This window comes from Camelus ferus, chromosome 4 (assembly GCF_009834535.1).
Source record: "Camelus ferus isolate YT-003-E chromosome 4, BCGSAC_Cfer_1.0, whole genome shotgun sequence".
Taxonomy (NCBI): Eukaryota; Metazoa; Chordata; class Mammalia; order Artiodactyla; family Camelidae; genus Camelus; species Camelus ferus.
The window spans coordinates 20,296,228-20,319,015 of NC_045699.1; the positions used below are offsets into that span (position 1 = coordinate 20,296,228).

At 34.5% G+C, this 22,788-nt stretch overlaps 1 protein-coding gene across 4 annotated transcripts in view; it reads right to left on the reverse strand.

The window, feature by feature from the left end:
- Nucleotides 1-6,338: 6,338 nt before the first annotated feature.
- The window catches only part of CNTLN (centlein), a 247,841-nt gene continuing 231,391 nt past the window's right edge, over nt 6,339-22,788 (reverse strand). For 2 of the 4 annotated variants that reach the window (XM_032477635.1, XM_032477634.1), the window contains exons 25-26: nt 20,177-20,254; nt 6,339-10,589 (exon numbers count right to left, since the gene is read on the reverse strand). In XM_032477635.1, coding sequence (XP_032333526.1) covers nt 10,488-10,589; nt 20,177-20,254 — 180 coding nt within the window. In that variant the 3' untranslated portion in view covers nt 6,339-10,487. Of the gene's footprint in view, nt 10,590-10,847; nt 15,668-20,176; nt 20,255-22,788 lie in introns of all 4 variants that reach the window. The other 2 variants (XR_004319147.1, XR_004319146.1) reach the window with 2 other exon arrangements.

The following is a 22,788-nucleotide window of genomic DNA, read 5'->3' on the forward strand; positions in this document are numbered from 1 at the left end:
AATGACTTGGATTCTAGACATATTCTTAGGGTAGTCAATAGAATTTGCTGATGGATTGATGGGTTAGGGTGAGGGTTAGAGTTTTCATTTCCTATTTTAAATTTATTCCGAAGTATTTATTGTTTTTGATGCTCTTGTGACTAGGACTGTTTTCTTTTTCAGATGTTTCATTGTTAGTGTATAGAAATGCAACTGATATTTGTGTTTATTTTATATCCTACAACTTTACTGAATCCGTTAATTAGTTCCAACAGTTTTTCATTGAGTCTTTAGAATTTTCTATGTATATGTAAGATCACATCATCTGCAAATAATGACAAATTAATATCTAAAATATATAAAGAACTCATACAACAAAATAACAAAAAGAACAATCTGATTAAAAAATGGGCAGAGGACTGGAATAGCCATTTTTCCAAATAAGACATACAAATGGCCAAGAGATACATAAAAAGATGCTCAATATCACTAATCATCAGGAAAATGCAAATCAAAATGACCATGAGCTATCACCCCACACCTGTTAGAATGGCTATCATGAAAAAGACAAGAGAGGGCAGGTGTTGGTAAGGATGCAGAGATAAGGGGAATCCTTGTACGTTGTCAGTACAAGAAATGGAAATTGGTTCATCCAGTATGGAAAACAGTTTGGTGATTCTTCAAAAATTAAAAAAAAAAGAACTACCATGTGATCCAGCAATCCTACTTCCAGGTTTGTATCCAAAGGAAATGAAAACAGGATCTCAAAGAGATATATGCACTCCCATGTTTATAGCAGCATTATACACAATAGCCAAGATATGGAAACAACCCAAATGCCCATCAGCGAATCAATGGATAAAGAATACACACACACACACACACACACACACACACACACACACAGAGGAATATTATTCAGCCATGAGAAAAAGGGAATCTTTCCATTTGTGACAACATGGATAGAACTTGAGGGCATTATGCTAAGTGAGATAAGTCAGACAGAGAAAGACAAATACTGGATGATACTTAAAAAAGTTGAACTCATAAAAACAGAGAGTAGCATGGTGGTTCCCAGAGACTGGGGGGCATGTCTGGTGGAATTGGGAAGATGTTGTTTAAGGGTACAAACTTGGATCTAGTAGATAAATAAGTCCTGGAGATCTAAGGCACAGTGTAGTGATTATAGACACAATACTGTATTATAAACTTCAAAGTTGCCAAGAGATCAGATCTTAATAATTCTCACCCACAAAAAGGAATGATAATTATGTGATGTGATAGAGCTGCTAGCTAACGCTATGTTGGAAATCGCATTGCAGTAAAGAAACGTAATTAATCAACACGTTGTATACCTTAAACTTACACAGTTATGTCAATTATATCTCAATAAAAATAAATTTTTAAAACTTCAACTGCATTTACTCTGATATATGTCCCCAACTTTGTCCTCAACATCTCATTCCTTCTTCTTAAGGACCATGACTATGAATAGGAGAACTGCTGGGGACATTAGAGTAAACATAATTAGATATGCTAGAGCTGTGCATTCACACACACAGCTTTTTTTTTTTTTTTTTTTTGTAAATTTACTATTGTTACAAACAGACAAACAGATCCTGGACCTAATTTTCAGTCCCAATGTGCCTTGTGGTTGCAGGAGATGAAACCTCTTTAAACACTGACAAACAAGTTTTCTGGTTTTTACACTATGCCTCAAGTTGATAATTGACTGACCAGAGGCTGGAGTTTTCTTCCTTCAGTGTGTCAATAGCACTTAATAGTAGCCACACAATTTCAGAGTCTTTATAATTATTGCTGTCCCTATATCTTTCAAATAGTAGACATCTTACACAGGGACATCCTTTCCCACTCAGATCCTCTCCCAACTGACCACAGGTAAGAGTCTTAGTAACTGTGATACTACAGCAAATGGGATCATCCCCAATTACCAGCAACAATGGGGTCTTTGCTGTCATCTGGACAGTGAAGGAAACAATTTAAGAACCCCCTCCTGAAAACCTACTTCCTAAGACCATTTCTGATACTGTCTCTTAGTTGGGTTCTTACAGAAACAGACTTCAAGACTAAGATTTTAATGCAATGAGCTTACTAAGGAGAAAATACCAGGAAACAGTAGAAAAGGGAAGACAACCAATGAAGCGTGCACTATTATATATGACGTATCACTGTGAATAACTAGATCTCAGTCCTGTAGGGGAACTCCAGAAAATGGTATAAATGTGTGCTTTAGAGTTTGCCACTGAAGGGGCAAGGGAGCTGGAGTGTTTATATACCAACTTCGGGCAGTTGTTAGTTTAGTTTAGTTTTCTAGCATTTTTGACTGCCAGTGGGTACAGGGGTTTTTTTGGGGGTGACAAAAATATTCTGGAAATGGATAATGGTGATAGTTGCACAGACTTCTGAATATACTAAAAACCACTGAATTGTATAATTTTATTTTAGGTGAATTATATCCTATATAATATATACAAATGGTCAATCCACCTGATTAAATGTATGTAGATTTTTGCATTCTATTTAATAGTTAACCATGGATAGGGATGTTCCACAATTTGTTCAACAATTTGTCCATTGACAGACAACCATTTGTCCACTGATGATTTTGTCTCTACAACGTATTTGTTTCTGCTTACTCCTATTTTATTTGTTCTTTTACTCTATAGGGAAGATTCCCAATAGGGCCATTTGTGGCCAATTTTTAGCAGATGCATTAAATTACATTACAAAAAGTTAACAATTCACATTATTACCAGCAATATATGAAAGGGCTCACTTCTATATACTCTTACCAGCACTGAATTTATTTTTTCCACTTTGAGAGGTAAAGATTATTTTTCATTTCCACTTGTGATTCAATATTTTTAGGTCTATTAGCCTTTCTCAGTTCCTATTTTCTTTTCACTTGTCAGTACTATTACTATATAAAAGCTGTTAAATCTTATCATGTACCATATCAAATATTTTTCTCCTTTCTTCCGTTGGTGTAACAAATTATATTATTTCTTAATCATTATATTTGGAATAAAATCTATATGGCCATTAATACTGTGATTTGAATAATCAGAATTTCTATTTTTGCTTAGAATATTTATATTTTTACTTATAAATAATATTGGCCTCTAGTTCTCTTTTTAGTTATGTTTATCTGGCTTTATTATTTAGCCTGCCTTCCTTCATAAATATGACCTACGGGGTCTCATCTTTTTCTGTGAATAGTTGAAATAACAGGAACCACCTGCTCTTTGAAGCTAGATAGATGTCAATGATAAAATCTGCGGTCCTGGTGCCTTTCTGAAAGGCAGATCTTCAACTGTGTTTATAATTTCTCTTACGTGTAATGGCTTATTTGACTTCTATCACTTAAGTGAATCTGGGTTATCTACATTTGCTGGAAAATCATACATTTCCTTAAGATTAACAAATAGTTTACATATTCTTTTACAATTTTAAAAATACCTATCTTTTCCAGTTCCTAATGTTGCACGTTTTCATTTTTCTTTTACCTTTAATTAGGTTTCCCAGGGTTAATTAATTAAAGTATCAGTTTTGCCTTTATCTCTTTTTAGTTGTTTTTCTTTTTAATTAATTTTGTGAATTCTTTCTTCTTACACTCTTTAGGTTTATTTTGTTTTTGTTTATTATTTGTTAAGTAGCATGTTTAGTGTATTTTCAGTCCATTTAAAAAAATAACTTTATGAATTATCCATTTTCTTTTGAATACAGATTTAGCTATCATCCATACTTTTTTTGATAAAAGGTGTTCTCATGTTCATTACTTTATAAATAATTTTCCATTTTCTTTATCTTTGCTTCAGGGATAGTTTAAAAGAGTTTTTAGAGACTATTTTTAAATTTAATGAGAAATACACGTCCATGGGAACACACTGAAACAGTGTAAAAGAATATACAAGCAAGTCTGTCTCCTAGCACAGACCTCCTAGTCCTCTCCAGAGATAATAAATCTTACAAGATTTTGGTGTTTCCTTTTGGCAATATGAATATATTGTACACACATATTTTTTGAAAACAATTCCTTAACTCCCAGTTTAATTTGTTAGGAGGCCTCCCAAAGCCCTTTGCATGGTACAGATTTGAAGAGCCCAAGCTTTGTTCTACTTTGGTCTTACATTTCTAACATTTTCTTAATCTCCTTCCACTTGCCAACAATGTCTCTACAGTTCAAATCTGAGAAAGGACCATAGAATGGACTCACCTGGTCTTCCAAATTTGTCAATTTCTGATATTGGTTTTATCTTCTTTGCTGTGGAAGACTAATTATGGTGTCCCAGCCTCTTGCTCTCAAGCATAAAGGTGAGAATTAACTACCTCCTTGACTCCTTCTGTTAAACATTTTTAAATGATAGACCCTACTCTTGGTGGAGAGGGTTCCTTTTGTTTATATCTTATGGTGTTGGTGCCAAGAGGTATTTGTAATTTTACAACCCGTAAGCTCCATCCATCTTCCTTCCCCAAACCACCACAAATAAATAATCATTCTAAGTAAAATCTATGCTTACCTTGAAAGAAGCTCCAAAAGTAAATTCTCCAGCATCCTCTGCTTCATCCAGATTGTCAAACCTAAACACCTGCTGTGGTAGGCAGCTCCTGAAATGGTTCCTAATGTTCTCCCATTACTCATATTCTTGGTAATTCCCTGCGAGTGTGTGTGTGTGTGAAAGAGAGAGAGAGAGATGAAGCAGGTTGCCATACTGAGGAGACCCACGTGGCAAAGAACTAAGGGCAGCCTCTAGCCAATAGCTAGCAGAAACCTCAGTCCAACGTCCTGCAAAGAACTGATTCGTGACAAATACCAAGTGAGCTTCTGATCCTTCTGATCAAGCTTTGATGTGCCTGCAGCCTTCTCAGAGTCTCAGGGTCAAGAGAACCCAGTTCAGTTGTGCTCAGGCTCCTGACACACAAAAACTGGCCCCAATAAATATTGTTGCTTTAGGCCACTAAGTTTTAGGGTAATTTGTTCTGAAGCAATAGATAAGTAGATCTGCGTTTTAGAAATTCCTTGTAAAATCCAAGGTGATTACTTGGAATTCCTTTTTCAGATAAATGGTCTGGAAAAGAATTGTTACCTATCTAGCCCCAATTACCCTGTTCCCACCAGCCAATGTTTTCTGAAAAGACCACAAATGCAGATTTTGGAGATAGAAAAAACAAAAAAATGATAATTTAAATATGATCAGGGAGAGAACAGAATTAAAAAAAAATCACCACTATATGCCTATTACAATGGCGAAAATTAAAAAATACTAACAATATCAAGTCCTCAAGAGGATGCAGACCAACATGATCTCTCTGACTTTGTCAGTGAGTCTGTGAAATGGTATAGCCACTCTAGAACACATTTTGCAGTTTCTTACCAGGTTAAACACACTTACCACACTACCCAACAATCACACTTGCGGGTATTTATTCTATAAAAATAAAAATTTTGTTCATACAAAAACCCATGCATGTAAGGTATCACCTCACACCAGTCAGAATGGCCATCATTCAAAAGTCCACAAATGATAAATGCGGGAGAGGCTGTGGAGAAAAGAGAACCCTCCTACACTGTTGGTGAGAATGTAGGTTGGTGCAGCCATTATGGAAAACAGTATGGAGATTCCTCAAAAGATTAAAACTAGACTTGACTTACCATATGATCCAGCAATCCCACTCCTGGGCATATATCCAGAGGGAAGCTTAATTTAAAAAGATACATGCACCCCAATGTTCACAGCAGCACTACTTACAACAGCCAAGATATGGAAACAACCTAAATGTCAATCAACAGAGGACTGGATAAAGAAGTTGTGGTATATTTATACAATGGAATACTACTCAGGCATAAAACATAATTAAAATAAAGCCATTTGCAGCAGTATGGATGGACCTGGAGATTGTCATTCTAAGTGAAGTAAGCCAGAAAGAAAGAAAAATATCATATGATATCACTTATATGTGGAATCTTAAAAAAAAAAAGGACAAACTTATCTACAAAACAGAAACAGACTCACAGATATAGAAAACAACCTTATGGTTACCAGGGGGAAGGGGGTGGGAAGGGATAAATTGGGAGTTTGAGATTTGCAGATACTAACTAATATATGTAAAATAGATAAACAAGTTCATATGTATAGCACAGGGAACTACATTCAGTATCTTATAGTAACTTGCAGTGAAAAGCATATGAAAATGAATATACATATGTTCATGTATGACTGAAGCATTATGCTGTACATCAGAAATTAACAAAAGATTGTAAACTGACTATACCTCAATTAAAATATATATATATATACACACACACACAAAAACAAAACAAAACACACACCCGTGCATAAATGTTTGTAGTAACTTTATGTGAAATAGCCAAAACCTGGTATATTACCCAGGGTTATCCAGAGAAACAAAACCAATAGGATATATGTGTTATACACATATTATTATATACACATAATCTGCTTTAAGGAATTGGTTCATGCAATTATGGAGAATGACAAGTCTAAAATCTGCAAGGTGGCTGGCAGGCTGGAACCAGGGAGAGCCAATGTTGCAATTCAAATCCAAATGCTGTCTGCTGGCAGAATTCTCCTTTGCTTGGAGAAAGTCAGTCTTTTGTTCTACTTAGGCTTTCAACTGATTGGATGAGGCCCATCTCCATTATGGAGGGCAATGTGCTTTATGCAAATTCCACTGATTTAAATGTTAATTTCATAAAAAAACCCACACTTATAGAAAAATCCAGAATGTTTGACCACACAACTGGCACTGTGAACCAGTCAATTTGACATAAAAAAAAAAAAACTATCTTGTCTATTCTATCTTGTCTAACTAACTTGTCTATTCCCAGAGCAAGAGTTTTTTTAATTTTGATGAAGTCAAATTTGCCAGTTTCTCCTTTGTGCATGCATTATGCTTTTGGTGTTATATGTAGAAAGTCTTCACCAAGTCTTGGATTCTGAAGATTTTCTCTTATCTTTTATATTTTACATTTAAATGTATGATTCATTTTGAGATAATTTGTGTTTGAAGTGTCAAGTTTAGTTTCTTTTTTTATGTAGGGATTTCCAACTCTTTCAGTATCATTTGTTGAGAGACTATCCTGACTCCCCTGAATTGTTTTTGAACCTTTGTTTAAAATCAGTTAGGCATATTTGCAAGGGTGTATCTTTTGGCTCTCTATTCTGTTCCACTGATCTGTGTGTCTGTCCCTCTGCCAATACCACACACTCTTGATAAGTGCAGCTATTAAATACATCTTGAAATTGGGTAGAGTAATTTCTCCCATTTAAAACATTTTGTCTTTCCACACAAATTTTAGAAGAATCTTGTCTCTATCTTCAAAATAGTTTGCTGTGACGTTCATAGGAATTGTGGTAAACCTGTATATAAAGTTGCAGACAATTGATGTCTTTGCTATGCAGAGTATCCCAATCCTTGCTCCAGTATTTCTCCACATTTATTTAATCTCAAGTTCTCTCGCCAGCGCTTGTAGTTTTCAGTACAGAATTCTTATGCAAACTTTATTCGATTTATACCTAAGTATTCCTCTCCTTTTTCTTTTGAGCAGTTGTCAATTTTATTGTCTTTTAAATTTTGGTTTCCACATTTTTTTTTACTAGTTTACTAGTGCATAGATATACAGTTTATTTTTACATGTTGCTCTTGTATTTTCAGACCTTGCTGCCTTGCTGAAGTCACATTAATTCTGGGAGGGTTGGTTTATTTTTTTAGAGATAGCTTTACTTTTTCTTTCCAATCTGTAAGCTTTTTATTTTCTTTTCTTGCCTTACTGTGGTGGCTAGAATTTTCAATATTACGTTGAATTAGAGTGATGAGAGTGGACGTCCTTGTCTTGTTCCTGATCTTAAGGGAAAGTGTTCAATCTTCCATCATTAAGTTTAACGTAGGCTTAGATGTAGGTTCTTGTAGATGTTCCAATCAATTTGAGAACATTCCCAGTTTTCTGAGCTGTTTTTTTTTTTTCATGTATGGATGTTGAATTTTTCAAATGCTTTTTTAAAAGTTTTATGATCATATGATATTTCTTCTTTAGCCTGTTAAAATGGTGGTGTACATTGATTGATTTCTGAAAACTGAACCTGCCTAGATCTTGTATCTTCTGGCCAGTATCACTTGAGAACATAGATATAAAAATTCCAAACAGAACATAAGCAAATTGAATAAGTTTTCTATTGCTGTAGTCACAAATTACCACAAACTTAGTAGCTTAAAACAGCATTAGATTTAATCTCTTCCAGTTCTGGGTATGCAAAATTGGTTTCACTAAGCTAAAGTCAAGGTGTCAATGAAGTTGGTTCTTTCTGGAGGCTCTAAAGGACAGACCATTTCTTTGCTTTCTGCATTCTCCAGGAGCTGTCTATATTCTTTGGGTCATGGCACTCTTCCTCCATACATACAGCTAATAAAGTAGAGCCTCTAAACTTCTGCATCTCTGCTTCTGCAGTAACATTGGTCTCTGTCTGTCTCCTCTTGTCTCCTTCTTAGAAGGCATTAGGTCCAAAAATAATCCAGGATAATCTCCCCAGTCAAGATTCTTAATTTACTCAGATTTGCAAAGTCCCTTTTGCTATAAAAGGTAAAAATTCACAGGTTTTAGGGATTAAGAGGTGGACATCTTGAAGGGCCATTTTTTAGCCTACAGTCTATTTAGCCACAGTCTATTTCTTTGTGCTGCCTTTGTTTAGTTTTGGTATCAGGGTAACACTACGCTATCTCATTTTAATTTTTGTAACAAAATTCTGCTGTGGGATTAGATATTAAATTTTGTAATTTTTTTCTTATTGTTGCTTTACTGTGAGTTGGGAATATTGTGATGAGTACTTAGTCTGATAATGTATGTAATGAATTCATTTAGCATAGCTATGTCATTACATAATAAACATAATGCTTTGCCATTGAGTTCAATAGCAAAATAACCCACACTTCACTATGCCTTAAAAGTGTGACATCCGATAGCCATTTTTCTTGTTTCTACATGATGGATATGCACTGCTTTAAAACATTTTTTCAGTATGGTTGTAATTGTGGCACTTGAAATACTGTCAAGTTGTAACTATGTCACTGTGATTTTGCAGTGTGCCTAGCAGCCATGCAAAGCGGTGACAGCACTACATATGGTCTCTGCTGCAACTACTCACCCACATTACTGTAGCGTGAGAGCAGCTATAAACAATATGTAAATGAATGAGCATTTCTGTGTTCCAATAAAACTTTATTAATGGATACTAAAGTTTGAATTTCATAACTTTCACATGTTACAAAAATATTATTCTTCTTTTGAATTTTTTAACCATTTGATAATGTAAAAACCATTCTTAGCTTACTGTAGGCCACAAAAAAACAGGTGGCAGCCCAGACGTGGCCTGTGGGCCAGAATTTGCCAACCCCATCTTATCCTCATGGACCTATATTCTAAAGCAGGCGGGGTTAGGGAGAAGAACAAGAAAATAAAAAAGTGGACAGGTGAAATATATACTTCTGTGCTAAAAAGGAAATTAAAAAGCAAGATGGCCAGGGAATGTGTCTCTGAGGAAGTAAATAAGGCAAACCTGAATGAAGAGCAGGAGGCAGACAAGAGAAAAGCTGAGTCCAGACTATTCCAGAAAGAGAGTAGCAAGGCTTAAAGCTGGAGGCAGGCACAAGTTGGGTGAACTGGAGGAACCAAAAAGTCAGGAGCGTTAGGAACATAGCAAAGACGGGAAAGGGAAGTTTTGGGAATCTAAATAAGGATGATATCACTGTTAAGAATTCAACTTTAATCTAATCAGTGGACTGCTAGGACCAACCTAATTAATACACGGATTTGTGGTCCCTTGCTAATTTGTATGACCACACAAGGAATTGTGAATTTAAAAAAAAAAGAGAGAGCAAAGGAGAAGATGTTTTTACTTTTGCCAAACTGTTCTAAGAAAATACAGTATCTCCTATGTAATCCAGTAGACTGAGAACAGAGACAATTGGACCACATCATTTACTTCATTAAATGCTCATCCTTAAGTTATAAAGCTTCCTTTTTTATTTGCCTAGGGTACAAATTTATTGTTCACTGGCTGATTTAAGGCCATTTATAGCGAATTTAATGTAAAAAGTAGTTTCTTAATAAAACTTAAAACACTAAGTGCTCAGTTTATACTTTTTTCTTTTTATGTTCAGACTAATTTGTGTGTGCCAAGCTTGTTCTAATTTCTTCTAATATACTGGAAGGAAAATCATTTTAAAGTTGCATTGATTTGTGGCAATATTTGTATTCAACAATCAAATGCTACACTATTTCCTTTTAAATGGCTATGCACTTAATTAGTTTCACTTGTTCAGCAATTAATTTGTTTCAGAGACTTCTTATTTTGATATTGAACTGAACTATTGATAGTTGGAGCAGATACTGTATCAGGATTGCAATGCATGTTTTCCAATCACACCACATAAAAAGTTTTCACATTTGAAAAAAAAAGGTCTCAATCATATCATCTAGTATCTTTCATAATTGCAAAATATCTTTCAACTAGTCTCTTTTTTTCATTTATTTTCTCCAGTATTGCTTCTAGTAAATATGTGGCAAAAGGAAGCTGCAAAAGAAACACAGAAAAAAGGATGATCAAAATTGTATATTTTCTTCAGTTTAAAAACATACTAAATATCATTAAACCATTAGAATTCAACTATCTGCAAATCTGCACCCATACTGCTACCCTACTGGGTCTCTTTTTCAACTGATCTTGCTGGTTAGTGTGGGTAATTTTGTCTTTTATAATAAAAATGATAAAAGAGCAGAAGTAAAATGAAAAAAGATAAACGCCTTATTGAACAATTCATGGTTTACTGACCATGTTAATGTTGTAATCTGCAATACAAGCAGCTAAGCCATTTATCTTCAATCAGCTGATCAATAGCAGGTTACAGTCATCTCTAGGGCCCACAGAAGTCATACTGTATGTTCATCACTCATAAACGAATGAGAGAGAACTATCAATACACTTGTCTGCATTAGAACTGAACATTTCAAGAACTGTAGGGTAAAATTTCAGAGAAAAAAATGGCAAAAATATACCCATTGATTAAGTTGTTACAGAAAAGTTTGTTTGGCATATCAAAGTGTAATACACATGTTGCAAAGTGCTGAGTTTATGAAATGTAGAGCACATTTTAAAATTTCATAATTTATATAACTTTTCTGGTAGTTTCATTGTTCCCTGTGCTTCACTGGGTGGCCTGTAGAATTCCAACTCACACAACACACTTATGGGTTGTAAGTAAAAGAAAACCTGAAACGTTCCCCCGTGACTCCCTTAGCCTCACCAACTTCCTTTCATCCTCCTTCCCAGCTATCTAGTCTCACACAGAGGTTGATAAAAAGCAAGAAGTTCATTAAGTCATTTCTTGGAGCTGTCCTTTTGATTAACCAGGAAAGAGTACTTTTGTGTCCTTGAATGTATTAATGAGAATCCTTATCAAGCCCAGCCTCTTCCCTCCAGGGATGTAGCATCAGGCCCTTTTCTGTGCTAGGAAACCACCGGCAGCATCACTGGTCAGTATCTGACCAAAGCCAGCCTGATGCCTGCTGTGCGAGTCGCTCTGCTGTGCTCAGCTAAGGTGATTACAATTAGCTAAATCCAGCAAAATGGTTCTTTTCTAAATTCAAACTGGGAAAAAGAGAAAAGACTGGCCAGCAGCAATGAAACAACAGGCCAGACAGGCATAAAATAGATTATATAGGCCATGAATTAAAAATAGAGACTAAAGCAGGTCCATGGAATTGCCTCTGATTCTAAACAGTTTTCTAGGTTAACTTCCTTCTTTTCTTTACAATAAACTGCCTTCTTCTTAAGATACTCTGAGTCTATGTCAGGATAGAATATACCTATAGCCTAGTCTATGTTAAGAGCTTCACACATTTGCCTTACATGAAACTTACCACTAAAGAAAGAATAAGATACCAAAATATGACATTTCTTCAGTTCCTAACATACAGGTGAATAGAAGATAGACACACTGACTCAAGAACAGCTTTTTCTGGGGAAAAAAAACCTACCACATTAAATATACACATACTGCACATGCATTTCAATTTCAAAAATGTGAAAATGGGGGAAAATGCATCTTAGAATCAAAGAAAAGGAATATGTTAGATTCCCTTCTGGAAGATAATATATAGAGCAAATTCTTATTTTGACAAAATTGCCCTTCTCGGATGCAGAAGAGTTATATTTGGTGAAACCACCAGTCTTACAAATGAGATAATTTAAATTCTCAGGGCATTAATATAAGATGTTACAGAAATATATATGCACACACACACACACACACACACAAAGGCAAAATTACCAGGTAACTTTCTTTCGACTCTGGTACTCAATACCATATGCATTCAAATCAAAAAAGGAAACAAACAAGATGAGAATAACCTCCTATCTCTTCCTGGTAGAAACAAAAGAAAAATGAGTGCTTAAAGATCATTTCCTAAAGAAGTTCTAAGTAAAAAATGATTCTCTTATCAAATAACTTTGGGAAACAAACCAGACTTTAAAATGTCATTTTATTTCAGATCTTTTAGAGAAGCACCATGTTTCTCCAAGAGGGCAATGTAATACCCTGATTTTAAATTCATTTGTCCATGATTTTCTCAGTCTATTTATCATGTGGAACTAGTGGTCCATGGAACATACTTTGGGAAACATAATGGCTGTATGATTTCCTTTGTAATAATGTCACAGCACTTTTACCAGGCCACAATGTACTGACATTAATCATCTTATTTACACATTTCATTTTCAAGTTAAAATCTAAACCAACTCTTATTATCTTGTGATCTGAACAATTTTCAGCATGTCATGTACTTGGACTTTTTGCTTCTCTCTAAAAAAAAAAAATCTATCTCAAAGAATCTCTCTTCTAGGAAGCCTCCAAGGTGGAACAAGAGGTCCATTTACTAACTTATTGCTGACAACCTCTTTTATTCTCTTCCTCTGGCTCCCAATAAAACAAAAAGCCCCACAGTTAAACACAACTGTTTGTCAATCCTTTTCAATTGGATTGTAAGCTTCTTTTAAGCTTTGTATAGAGGCTAACACATTATGGATTTCAAAAAGCAATCAATTCTTTATTCAAGAAGCACAATTTGTGCACACACCCATCTGACCTTGTAGATTCTTCTATTTTTCTCTACAAATAGGTCAGAAAAATATTAGTATCTGTCTTTATGTAATATTAGACAAAAAGACTTTGGAGTCTAGATTAAACGGAAGTTCATTTCATACAGGCGGCTTAGAGCCTATTCACTTCTCTCTATATGCATTCCAGAGGGAGCTGAGATACCCCAAAAACTCCCTCAGATACAGAAAGAAAGGACAACCATTCTTTTACTGACAGGATTTTGGATTTGGATTGAAGTAGTAAACTTACTAGCCAACAGCAAAGTTATTTTCTCACTTGCCTCATCAAATATATTTGAAACAACACACCCCAAAATCATACTGCCTTGGGTTTCATCTCAGATGGCATGTGCCAGGGCCTACAAAGTCCAAAACTCCAGAAGCTCTGCTGGACTTTCTGCATAATTTCTTTATTTTTCTTGCATAAAAAAGAAGTGGTACTCTTAGCAATGCCACTACAGAATTATAAAAACTTCAACTCTTCAGCACAAGGAGAAAAAGGGACATGGGAAGAGCTGATACTGTATGAGATTTCCTGGTATGGAAATTTAATTAGGACATTGGAACAACTGTGAGTTTTGCTTGGTCTATGCTATAGTCTTAATGTGGGTCTTCTGGTTCTTCTGCTGTCCCCGTTGGAAAAGGTGATTTCTCTTCCTGGAGAGACTTCCCCTGAATTCACATGGAATTTAGGCTTCTCTTACGTGTAAATGTCTACAGCTGTTTGCCTTTAGGAAGCAATATGCCACTGATACAATCTCAAATTTATCACTCACACTTATAAATTATGGCTTTGTTTAGAGGTGTTTCTGTATAAAGGTAAGATATGAATGATGTTTGCAGATGTTGGAGAGCTACCTTGGAAGGATAACGAAGCCTCAAGTCCATAGCTGTGAAATATACAGATGATTTACAGCATCATCACTAACTGGATAATATAAAATTGAAGTTTTTTGTGTTGAAAAAAATGAAATAAATAAATCTAAAGGACAAGATTAACATTTTAACCATTTTCATTCTTGTTTCTGGTTTGAAAACTGCTACCAAAAAGATACTGCTTTTAAGATAAAAATGGACTTTAATCTGGCTGAGTCATATTGAAAGTAAAGATGTTAACCTTTACATATTATCCCTGCTTTTACAAAGGATATGATCCAGCGAGATTTTGAAAGTTTAGTAAGAATGACCAATGTAGTTTGATTATTATAAAATCAAAGGTGCAAAATTTGGTATAAATAAATAAATATTTATACATTCACTCTATTATCTTGTAATTAAAAGATCGAATTTGCTAAAATAACCAAGCATGCTATCAGAGGAACAATTTATTTATAATTCAAATTTGGCATTGAATTTTGAGCTAAGTTTCCTACATGTTTATATTTCTGGCACATTATCTGTCTATCTATCTATCTCTCTATCTATCTATCTACCTATCTTGGAGTTCTGCTGAATATAAAGTCTGTATTTGCTATCCTGAAGCTTTGGTAAAGACTATGATTTGTTTTCCTTTTCATTTGTCCCCAATTTTCTTTATAGTGGTAAAATATACATAACATAAAATTTACCTTTTAACTTTAATGACATATGTCTTTTCCTAGTGTCATGAAAGTAGGCTTGAAATTGTTAAATTACGAAAAAATCTGAACAAGGCTCTGAATAGAGAATTTTCAACTCTTGCTACTTCAGCTACATGTGAAGAGTGAGTCTGTGTGGGTGTCTGAGAGTGTGGGTTTCTGTGTGTGGAGAGAGTGAGTGTGGGAGATGCCTGTATGTGCATGTTTTAAGTGTGTTGTAAGTGCAACACTGAAAGCAACAGAGTCAAATATCTTCAGAGTTGTAAAGAGAAACTTTCATTTAACCTTCAGGCCGAAAGTTACTCTATTTACAGAAGCCAGGGAGGTTTATAAAACCTTCTCACTGCCATATTGCAAGGCATTCTATAGAAGGGAAGCATATTTTGCTGAGAGGGCACTAGGGAAAGAGCCCTTTTAAATTTCAGCTTTTGCAAGATCTGAAGCAACTAATAGTAACAGGGATATTTAAAACTAAAGAAAAATCACTGATCAAAATCTGTACTTTCAATTATCAACAACTGAAGACAGAAAGATGGAATTTTTGATATGGTCTCAATTTAAGAAAATGATCCATACAAAGAGGACTAAAATGAATTGAATGATATCCAGAAAAGGATTAACAAATAACAAAGACTATGACAACAACAAAACAAAATCAAGACACATTTTCTAGCCATTCCTGGCTAAAAGTTTTTATACAAATACTAGTATAGAACTGTATTGTGGTTATAACTGCGTTATTTGTTTTATACAAGTATATATATTTTAATATACATACCCATAATTCTGTTCAAGTTAGTCATTTAGCAAATTTTAGTTTATATATTTTAACTATTTGTTTACTGTCCTCCATCACCAGAAATGGAAGCTCCATGAAGACAGGGATTTCTCTCCCAGTTCACTGCTGTACCTACAAGCCTAAAACATTACGTTACATGCAGCAGACACTCAATACATGTTTTTAAAATGGATTCCATAGCTTGGGTTTGATTTTATCTGCACTACACCTTTACAAACTCACAAGTACAAAGGACTGTTTCAGGTATTATTAAGCCCTGGCAACAAAACTAAATGACCTTTATTATAATTTTAATTCTGAGGGTCAGAATGGATAGAACAATAAGCAATGTCTCTTAGAGTGCAGAGTATAAATAACTGACTCCTTCTTGTTTGGATATATGAGAAAGTAGTATCAATTAGAGCATGATAGAGGGACATCTCCTGTGCCAACTTAAAAAAAAATATATTAAGTATTAAAAAAAATCTGTCTCATTTATTAATAGTATGGCCAGTAGACAGAAATTCAAATTCGAATGCATTTAACACCATCTCTGCTAATGGTGAGGAATATTTTATGGCTGAATAATATTCCATGTATGCATATACCACATTTTTAATCCATCCATCAGTTAATGTGCCTTTGGGTTCCTTCCACTTTTGAGTTATTACTGAACTATTATTGAAATGCTACAAACATTCATGTAGAAATTTTTATATGGACATTTGTTTTCACTTATCCTGGGTGTATACATAGGGGTGGAACTGCTGGATGATATAATCTCTATTTTTAACTTTTTGAGGAACTGCCAGACTATATTCCACAGAGTTGGCACCATTTTACATTCTTACCAACAATGTATGAGGGTTCTAATTTCTCCATATCCTCACTAACACTTGACATTGTCTGTCTTTTTAATTATAGTCATCCTACTGGATGTGAAGTAGTATCTCATTTTGGTTTTTGGTTTGCACTCCCCTAATGGCTAATGATGTTGAGTGTATTTTCTTGTGACTACGGGAAAATGGCTATTTGTGTATCTTCTTATAGAAATGGCTATTCTAATCAGTTTCTATTTTTTAACAGTTTTTATTGATTTATAATCATTTTACAATGTTGTGTCAATCTAATCAGTTTCTTTTTGTTGTTGGTGTTGAGTTGTAAGAGTTTGAAATGTGTTCTTAAATGGTTAAATTTCAATGAGAAAAGCCAGACAGAAGGTTGGGATGAATTAATGAAAAACTGTGAGTCCCTGAATATTGTTTTTGAAATGTACCTACTAAATTTTTTAAGGCTTCAATCATTGTCATCTTCTCTCTACCAGATCTGAGCTACCTCTTTAGATCCCTAAAACTCTTAAAGGTAACATCATCTTTCTCATTATACAAGGTAGTAAACTTACTTGTCTTTGGTTTCTGCTTTCTGACTCCTTCATCTTGTCTCAGTACTGCTATGGATTCAGTCACTATAAAGTGGGTCACATCTCATTCTTCCTATTTGTATGGCTAGAGCCTACGCACCATCCACTGCCCTTTCCCTAAACTACCTTCTTGCTCCCAGTCTCTTCTCCCTCCAAACCATTCTACAAGCTAATCTCACGTATCTTTCTAAAGCACTACTCTGACTACATCCCTTTCCTACTCAAAAGCTTTTATAGTTTAGCACCAGACTCCTTTTCCTATTTTTTCCCCCTCCCACTTCCTAAAATACAGAAAAACTGATTTTGGGAGGTTCTCCCATCCTATTATCCATCTCCATGATCCTGTCATAATCATTAATCTGCTTGTTTGCCTCTGCCATAAAGTATAAGTTTAAAAAAATGTAATAATGTAAAAAGAGGAATTAATACAAGTAAAAATGTTCAAAGAAAATTAAAAGGCAGCTATGTTTTAAAAAATGAGAGTAGATATTAGAATTGTTTTTTTCAGTGTGAATCTTATTCCTAGAAATCTGTTGGGACAAAAGTTAGGTGTAAATAAAGACCAAATACTTAAAATTGCATTAGGACTATTTAAAATAAGGAGGACATACATTTGCCTTCTGTGTTAACTATAGATAAGTTACGTTTTTAGACCTTTCAGTTCTCATGCACTTCTGGGGTAACAGTAGCAGTTGGTATTATATTATTGTGTAGTCCCATATTGCCGCATGGCAGAATAGCTTTTTATTTTGTGGTAAATATTTTATCAATATAAATTTTAATCAAATGGATGCAGAGAAATTTTTCTTTAACAGAAAATAGTTCTATGTCCTGATTCTTAAACAAAAGATAAAACCACAGGGCCAGATTCACTCCTGTGATGTCAGAATTCTAATACGTACAGCACCTGACACAGAGGGAGGACATAAAAGGGAAGTGCCCTTATAATTTTATCTGCAAAATATTTTAATAATCAAATATCAATATTGAATTAATCGTTTTTTTTTTTCAGGGAATGTACTCAATTATTCCACAGCTTCAAGATCACGTAACCTCAAGATCATGTACACGGAGCTGTATGCCATAAACAAAATGCAGTGAATGAATAAGCACATTTATACTTTTGCCCACACAATCTTGTGAGCATAACTTAGTCAAAAAAATTGGTGGACAAAGAAAACATGTTCTAAAATTCAGGACAAATATAATTGCTGGGATTGAGAGAGAAGAAAAGTAGGCTAAAAAAAAAAGAGATGTTTTCTATTTTATAGATTTTTCTCTTGGGCGTAATTATAAAGTGACATTCAAGTACAACCAATGAAGTCCCTATTTTTTTTCTCGCAAAATTCAAAGACATCAGCAAAACCACCTATGTCAGTAATAAAAATAAAACGTCTTTGACTTTTTAAATGTTATCATACCGTCACAGTGGAATAAAATTAGCTTGAAAAATGATCTAAAGGCACATGACGCAGTTCATTATGTATAACAGCAACAGCAGCGGTCTCCCACTGTTCATAACGGCTGCTCCATTAAATTTAGCTCCAGTCAATAATTAGGAGTCCACAAATAAACCTCGGCAATTAAATCAATACTGCCAGGCAATTATATTCCAGAGTCCAGGCTCAGTGGCACAAAAAGGCACTATATCAAAATACAGTATTAAGTGGTCTAATGCCATTTTCAACTGGATTTGTTTTTACACTAACTGGGCAGAATAAGCATATATCCAGATAATGTAGAATGTATGTATGTGTATCTACATGTGTAAAGTTATAAAATTAGACCTGGTGTCAATATAGCTTTAATAAAATTTAATAAAGATTTATACATATTGATTTATTTTTATGTTCATGATTGATAAGATTTCCATATTAAAAGGTCATATTCATAAGTTGAATGTTAAAAAAATCATTAAGTTTATTTTTATAACTTTAAAGCTTAAAAAAACCCCGTAACTATCATTACTGAACTCCTTTGGTGTGCCAGGCACCTGGCTGGATGCTGGAAATGCAACATGATTGAGAAATGGCCTTTCTTCTCAAAAGCAAGAAGACTTTGCCCAGCACCTACACATCTACACTTAAACTACGCTAAGTAAAAGAGAGTCAATCACCTTCCATTACTATTGACAGTAACAATAATAGCATTTCTAGATAATGTTTCAAAAATATGTAGAACAGATATAAAGAATATGAATAGTTCATATATAATTTACTTTTTCTTGACTTTTCCAAAAACATAGAGACTGCACTCAAGGGACAAAAATAATTTTTTTGCTATTTCAGGAAGTATGTTTTAGCTGTTCTTAATCCAGTTCATTTGTGAAATAGACAACAATTAGGCCAAGCAAAAAGAACTATAATGAAAAAGTTTTAGAATACATTACATGCTGTCAGTGATATCAAAACAAAAGCTGGCTATGACTAGAAAAGCAGGGCTCTCACCTGCCAATAAACTGCCCTGATCACTTACAAGAGGGGCACATCCCCGCAGACTATATGTGTATTAAAAAAATACTTGAAAGGGAAGAAAAAGTATCACACAGGTCACAGCAGCAGTCTCAATAGACCCCTCAGGGATTTCAGCTCGTCTTGGCCTTGTCATCCTCTATGCAGCTTTCCACTCGGCCCAGAAAATGTCGATAGGAAAATGTTTGAGGGGCCTCTGGTGGAAATTTTTTCATTCTTTCTGCATTGACAGGATGCCAAATCAATATTTACTTCCCACTAACAAGCTGCTCGAGGTCTCAGTAGAAAATATTGTAGAGAATGCGGGAAGACACAGTAATAAACAGCTGTCTGGCTGTGAGGAAAACATGAATTGACTGGAAACAGGTCCATAGTAAAAGGTCACTGAAACCCATGAACTCCTCAGGTGTCCATATCAACTACTAACTTTAAAGACACATAATAAAGAATCTCTTTTCCTAAGAGGGCTGAGAGAATGGATCCTTTTCTGTCTAGCAAGCATAGAGGTTGACTCAATAATTTAATTAATGCATTTGCTAAGACCCATGTTGGCTCTTTCCCAAGGCATTTGTTTCATTTGTTAAGTCCAGAAGTACAAACAGAGGGTTAACTTCCCTGTCTACCTATTGGAATACTTCTTTACCTAACAGGACTAAATAATGCATAAGTATTTATAAAAAGTTAGGCATCTAGTAAAAAAGTATGGCTTGGAATTTTTATCTGCAAGTTTTAATATATGGAGTAGAAAAATTAAATACCTGTCCTTCAAGAAGTTTCTGAATGTACAACAGCCATTCCTTGTCATTTTCAGCATCTATTTTTGTCCTTTCGATTTCCTAAAGGAAGAAAATAAAAACACTGTTGTTGATTACATTTATAAGAACTTGATCACATTGTTAGATAATTAATAAATCTAGAGAAATACTGGTAGAATTGGATTCAACAAAGAGCAGCCTGTCCTTTCAAAATAGAGAATATTCAAATAAATGTTCTTTAATATTAAATAATTTATAAATATTTACATATATGTGGAATATAAAACTACATTTCCATATTTCACAATATAATTCAGGAATGTTTTATTTCTGCCTCCACAGTTGGAGCTCAAGACAGGGACTGAGGCGGAGGTGAATGTGATTAAAATAAAGTGAAAAAGAAGATGGAGTTCTATAAAAGAATCATTTATAAGTGACCCTCCTGAGATGACATAAAGCCTTAAACACAAAAATCTGACTTGTCAGTAGATAACTAAGGAGTAACTATTACAATTACAAACAAAATAGGACATGGCATGGCTCTGGTGTATTTAAATGCTTGCTTATTTAAAATATTCAGTGACTAACTGATAGGCAAGGGACACTCCAACTTAAAGTGTTGTAAGCCACTAAATATTTTCAATGCATCAATTATCAAGGCAAAATATTTCTAAAAGCATAATGTAGTCACATGTGCAATTGATTACTCAGTTAAAATCATGATTCAGTTTGCAAAAAAAGACTTCAAAAAGGGAAAGGTTTGGGAAACTAACATTTGTTGAAATTTACTGTACACCAGGTATCAAGCTAGGTACTTCACATAGGCTGTCATAGTTTTTTACATGAATTCACAAGAGTTCAACGTAGCTTAAAATATATAATTCAGGTGCTTTGGGCTCTGCTTGGGCAAGTCGCTCAGATCTTTAGACCTCTGAAAGATGCAGAGATCAGTCTAAGTAAGTTCAGACCTATAATTAAATTTAATGAATATATCCAGGTACCCTGATCCTTCTCGGAACTGTGTATTTCTACCAGAGTCCTTTTTTTTCCTAGGAGGACTTCCATTTAAGGTTGTGTGGTATGCATACTGCAGGGCTGTGCACTCTGGCTCCAGACTGCATCTGCCCAGAGGCCAGGGTGCCATTTCTTCACAGAAATCTGCCAGCTACTCTTTGGGACTAAAAAGAGATTTCTAATTTATATACCCAAGAGGACAACTTTTTCTAATTTGTCCACTCAGAGGGGGTGCTTTTTTCTAAAGTGTAAGCCCAGAGAGGGTATCTTTTTAAACCACACAAAAGTGGTGGCCTGTCTTCCAGAATATGTATCTGTACTTGTGTACACACATGCACACAGAAACACACATGTACACACACATATACACATGAGGGATGCTGCTAAATCTGTTGGTTTCAAAACTCTTAGGCGATAATGGGGGACTCAACCTTAGTTTTTTGTTAGGTTTCTCACAATCAGTCCAATTTTAATTAAATGTTTATAATAACGTATAGTCAACACCATTGCCAGAGATACTATAATTTCCTGTGTATCTTATACTTGATACTATATTTGACAGTTCTCTTGTACTTCAGAATTCAGTAGAAAGTCACAGACCTTGTGGCATAGGTGCTGAAAACAGGAAACGGATAAATCACTATACTGTTCACCTATAGGATGAAAGTTTTCTCTGTAGGATTCCTCTGTCCTCTTTTCTAGGAATTCTTGGCAGTTTAAAAACCTTGCAAGTTGTAAATCTGCTCTACTCCAGGAATTTTTTGAGAAGCTGATGGGAGCGGTGTTGAAGGATGTTCTCATACAAATATTTAAGTCTATCATTTTGTTCACTCATTGAGCAAATATTTATGGGGAAGCTAAAAGAGCTATCATCTCTTTAATCTTTCTAAACAATAAAAATCTAGTATTTATGTATTGACATTCAGAGATTTAACAGCAGAATAGGACTGAATATCCTTCGCAGGTTTCACAGAAGACTGTATGTAAGATGAGATTCTGCTGTTTATGAGGCAATAACCATCAAAAATGCAGTGCCCTCACCAGGAGGTACAGAAATGCTGCTGAAGACCTACACCTATATACACATAAATTCACTCAGACAGGAGTATTTTACCCAATTTAAAGCAATAAATATCTTTTTCTTAAACTTGATCAATGATAATTTTGAATTTAGCTAGAAAAGCCAATATATTTACAGATTTTTAAAAAAATCTCATATAGGAGGAAAAATCTTCAAATCAATGGTGACCCAGCTAACTAAATCCATTCAAACTGGCTTAATTAAAAATACTAGCTTACAAGATATATGATTAACCAAAGAAAACGAAGGAGACAGGAAAGGATAACTGACTTGAGTAACAAACAAGCAGTTCTAAAGGTGATTATGTACAAGTTTATCTCTGTATTGCATAGTTAAATTTCTCTAAAGGTTTTTTTGAGTTGGTTAATACTCTTGATGTAACTTTCATCGTGCATTAATAATCTTACCTTCATTAATATTACCTTAAAGATGAAATTCTAAGAATTTTAAAACAAATAAAAATATGTACTTAAACTCAATGTATAAAAAGCCCTTTATTAATAAATATTTAAGTGATCTT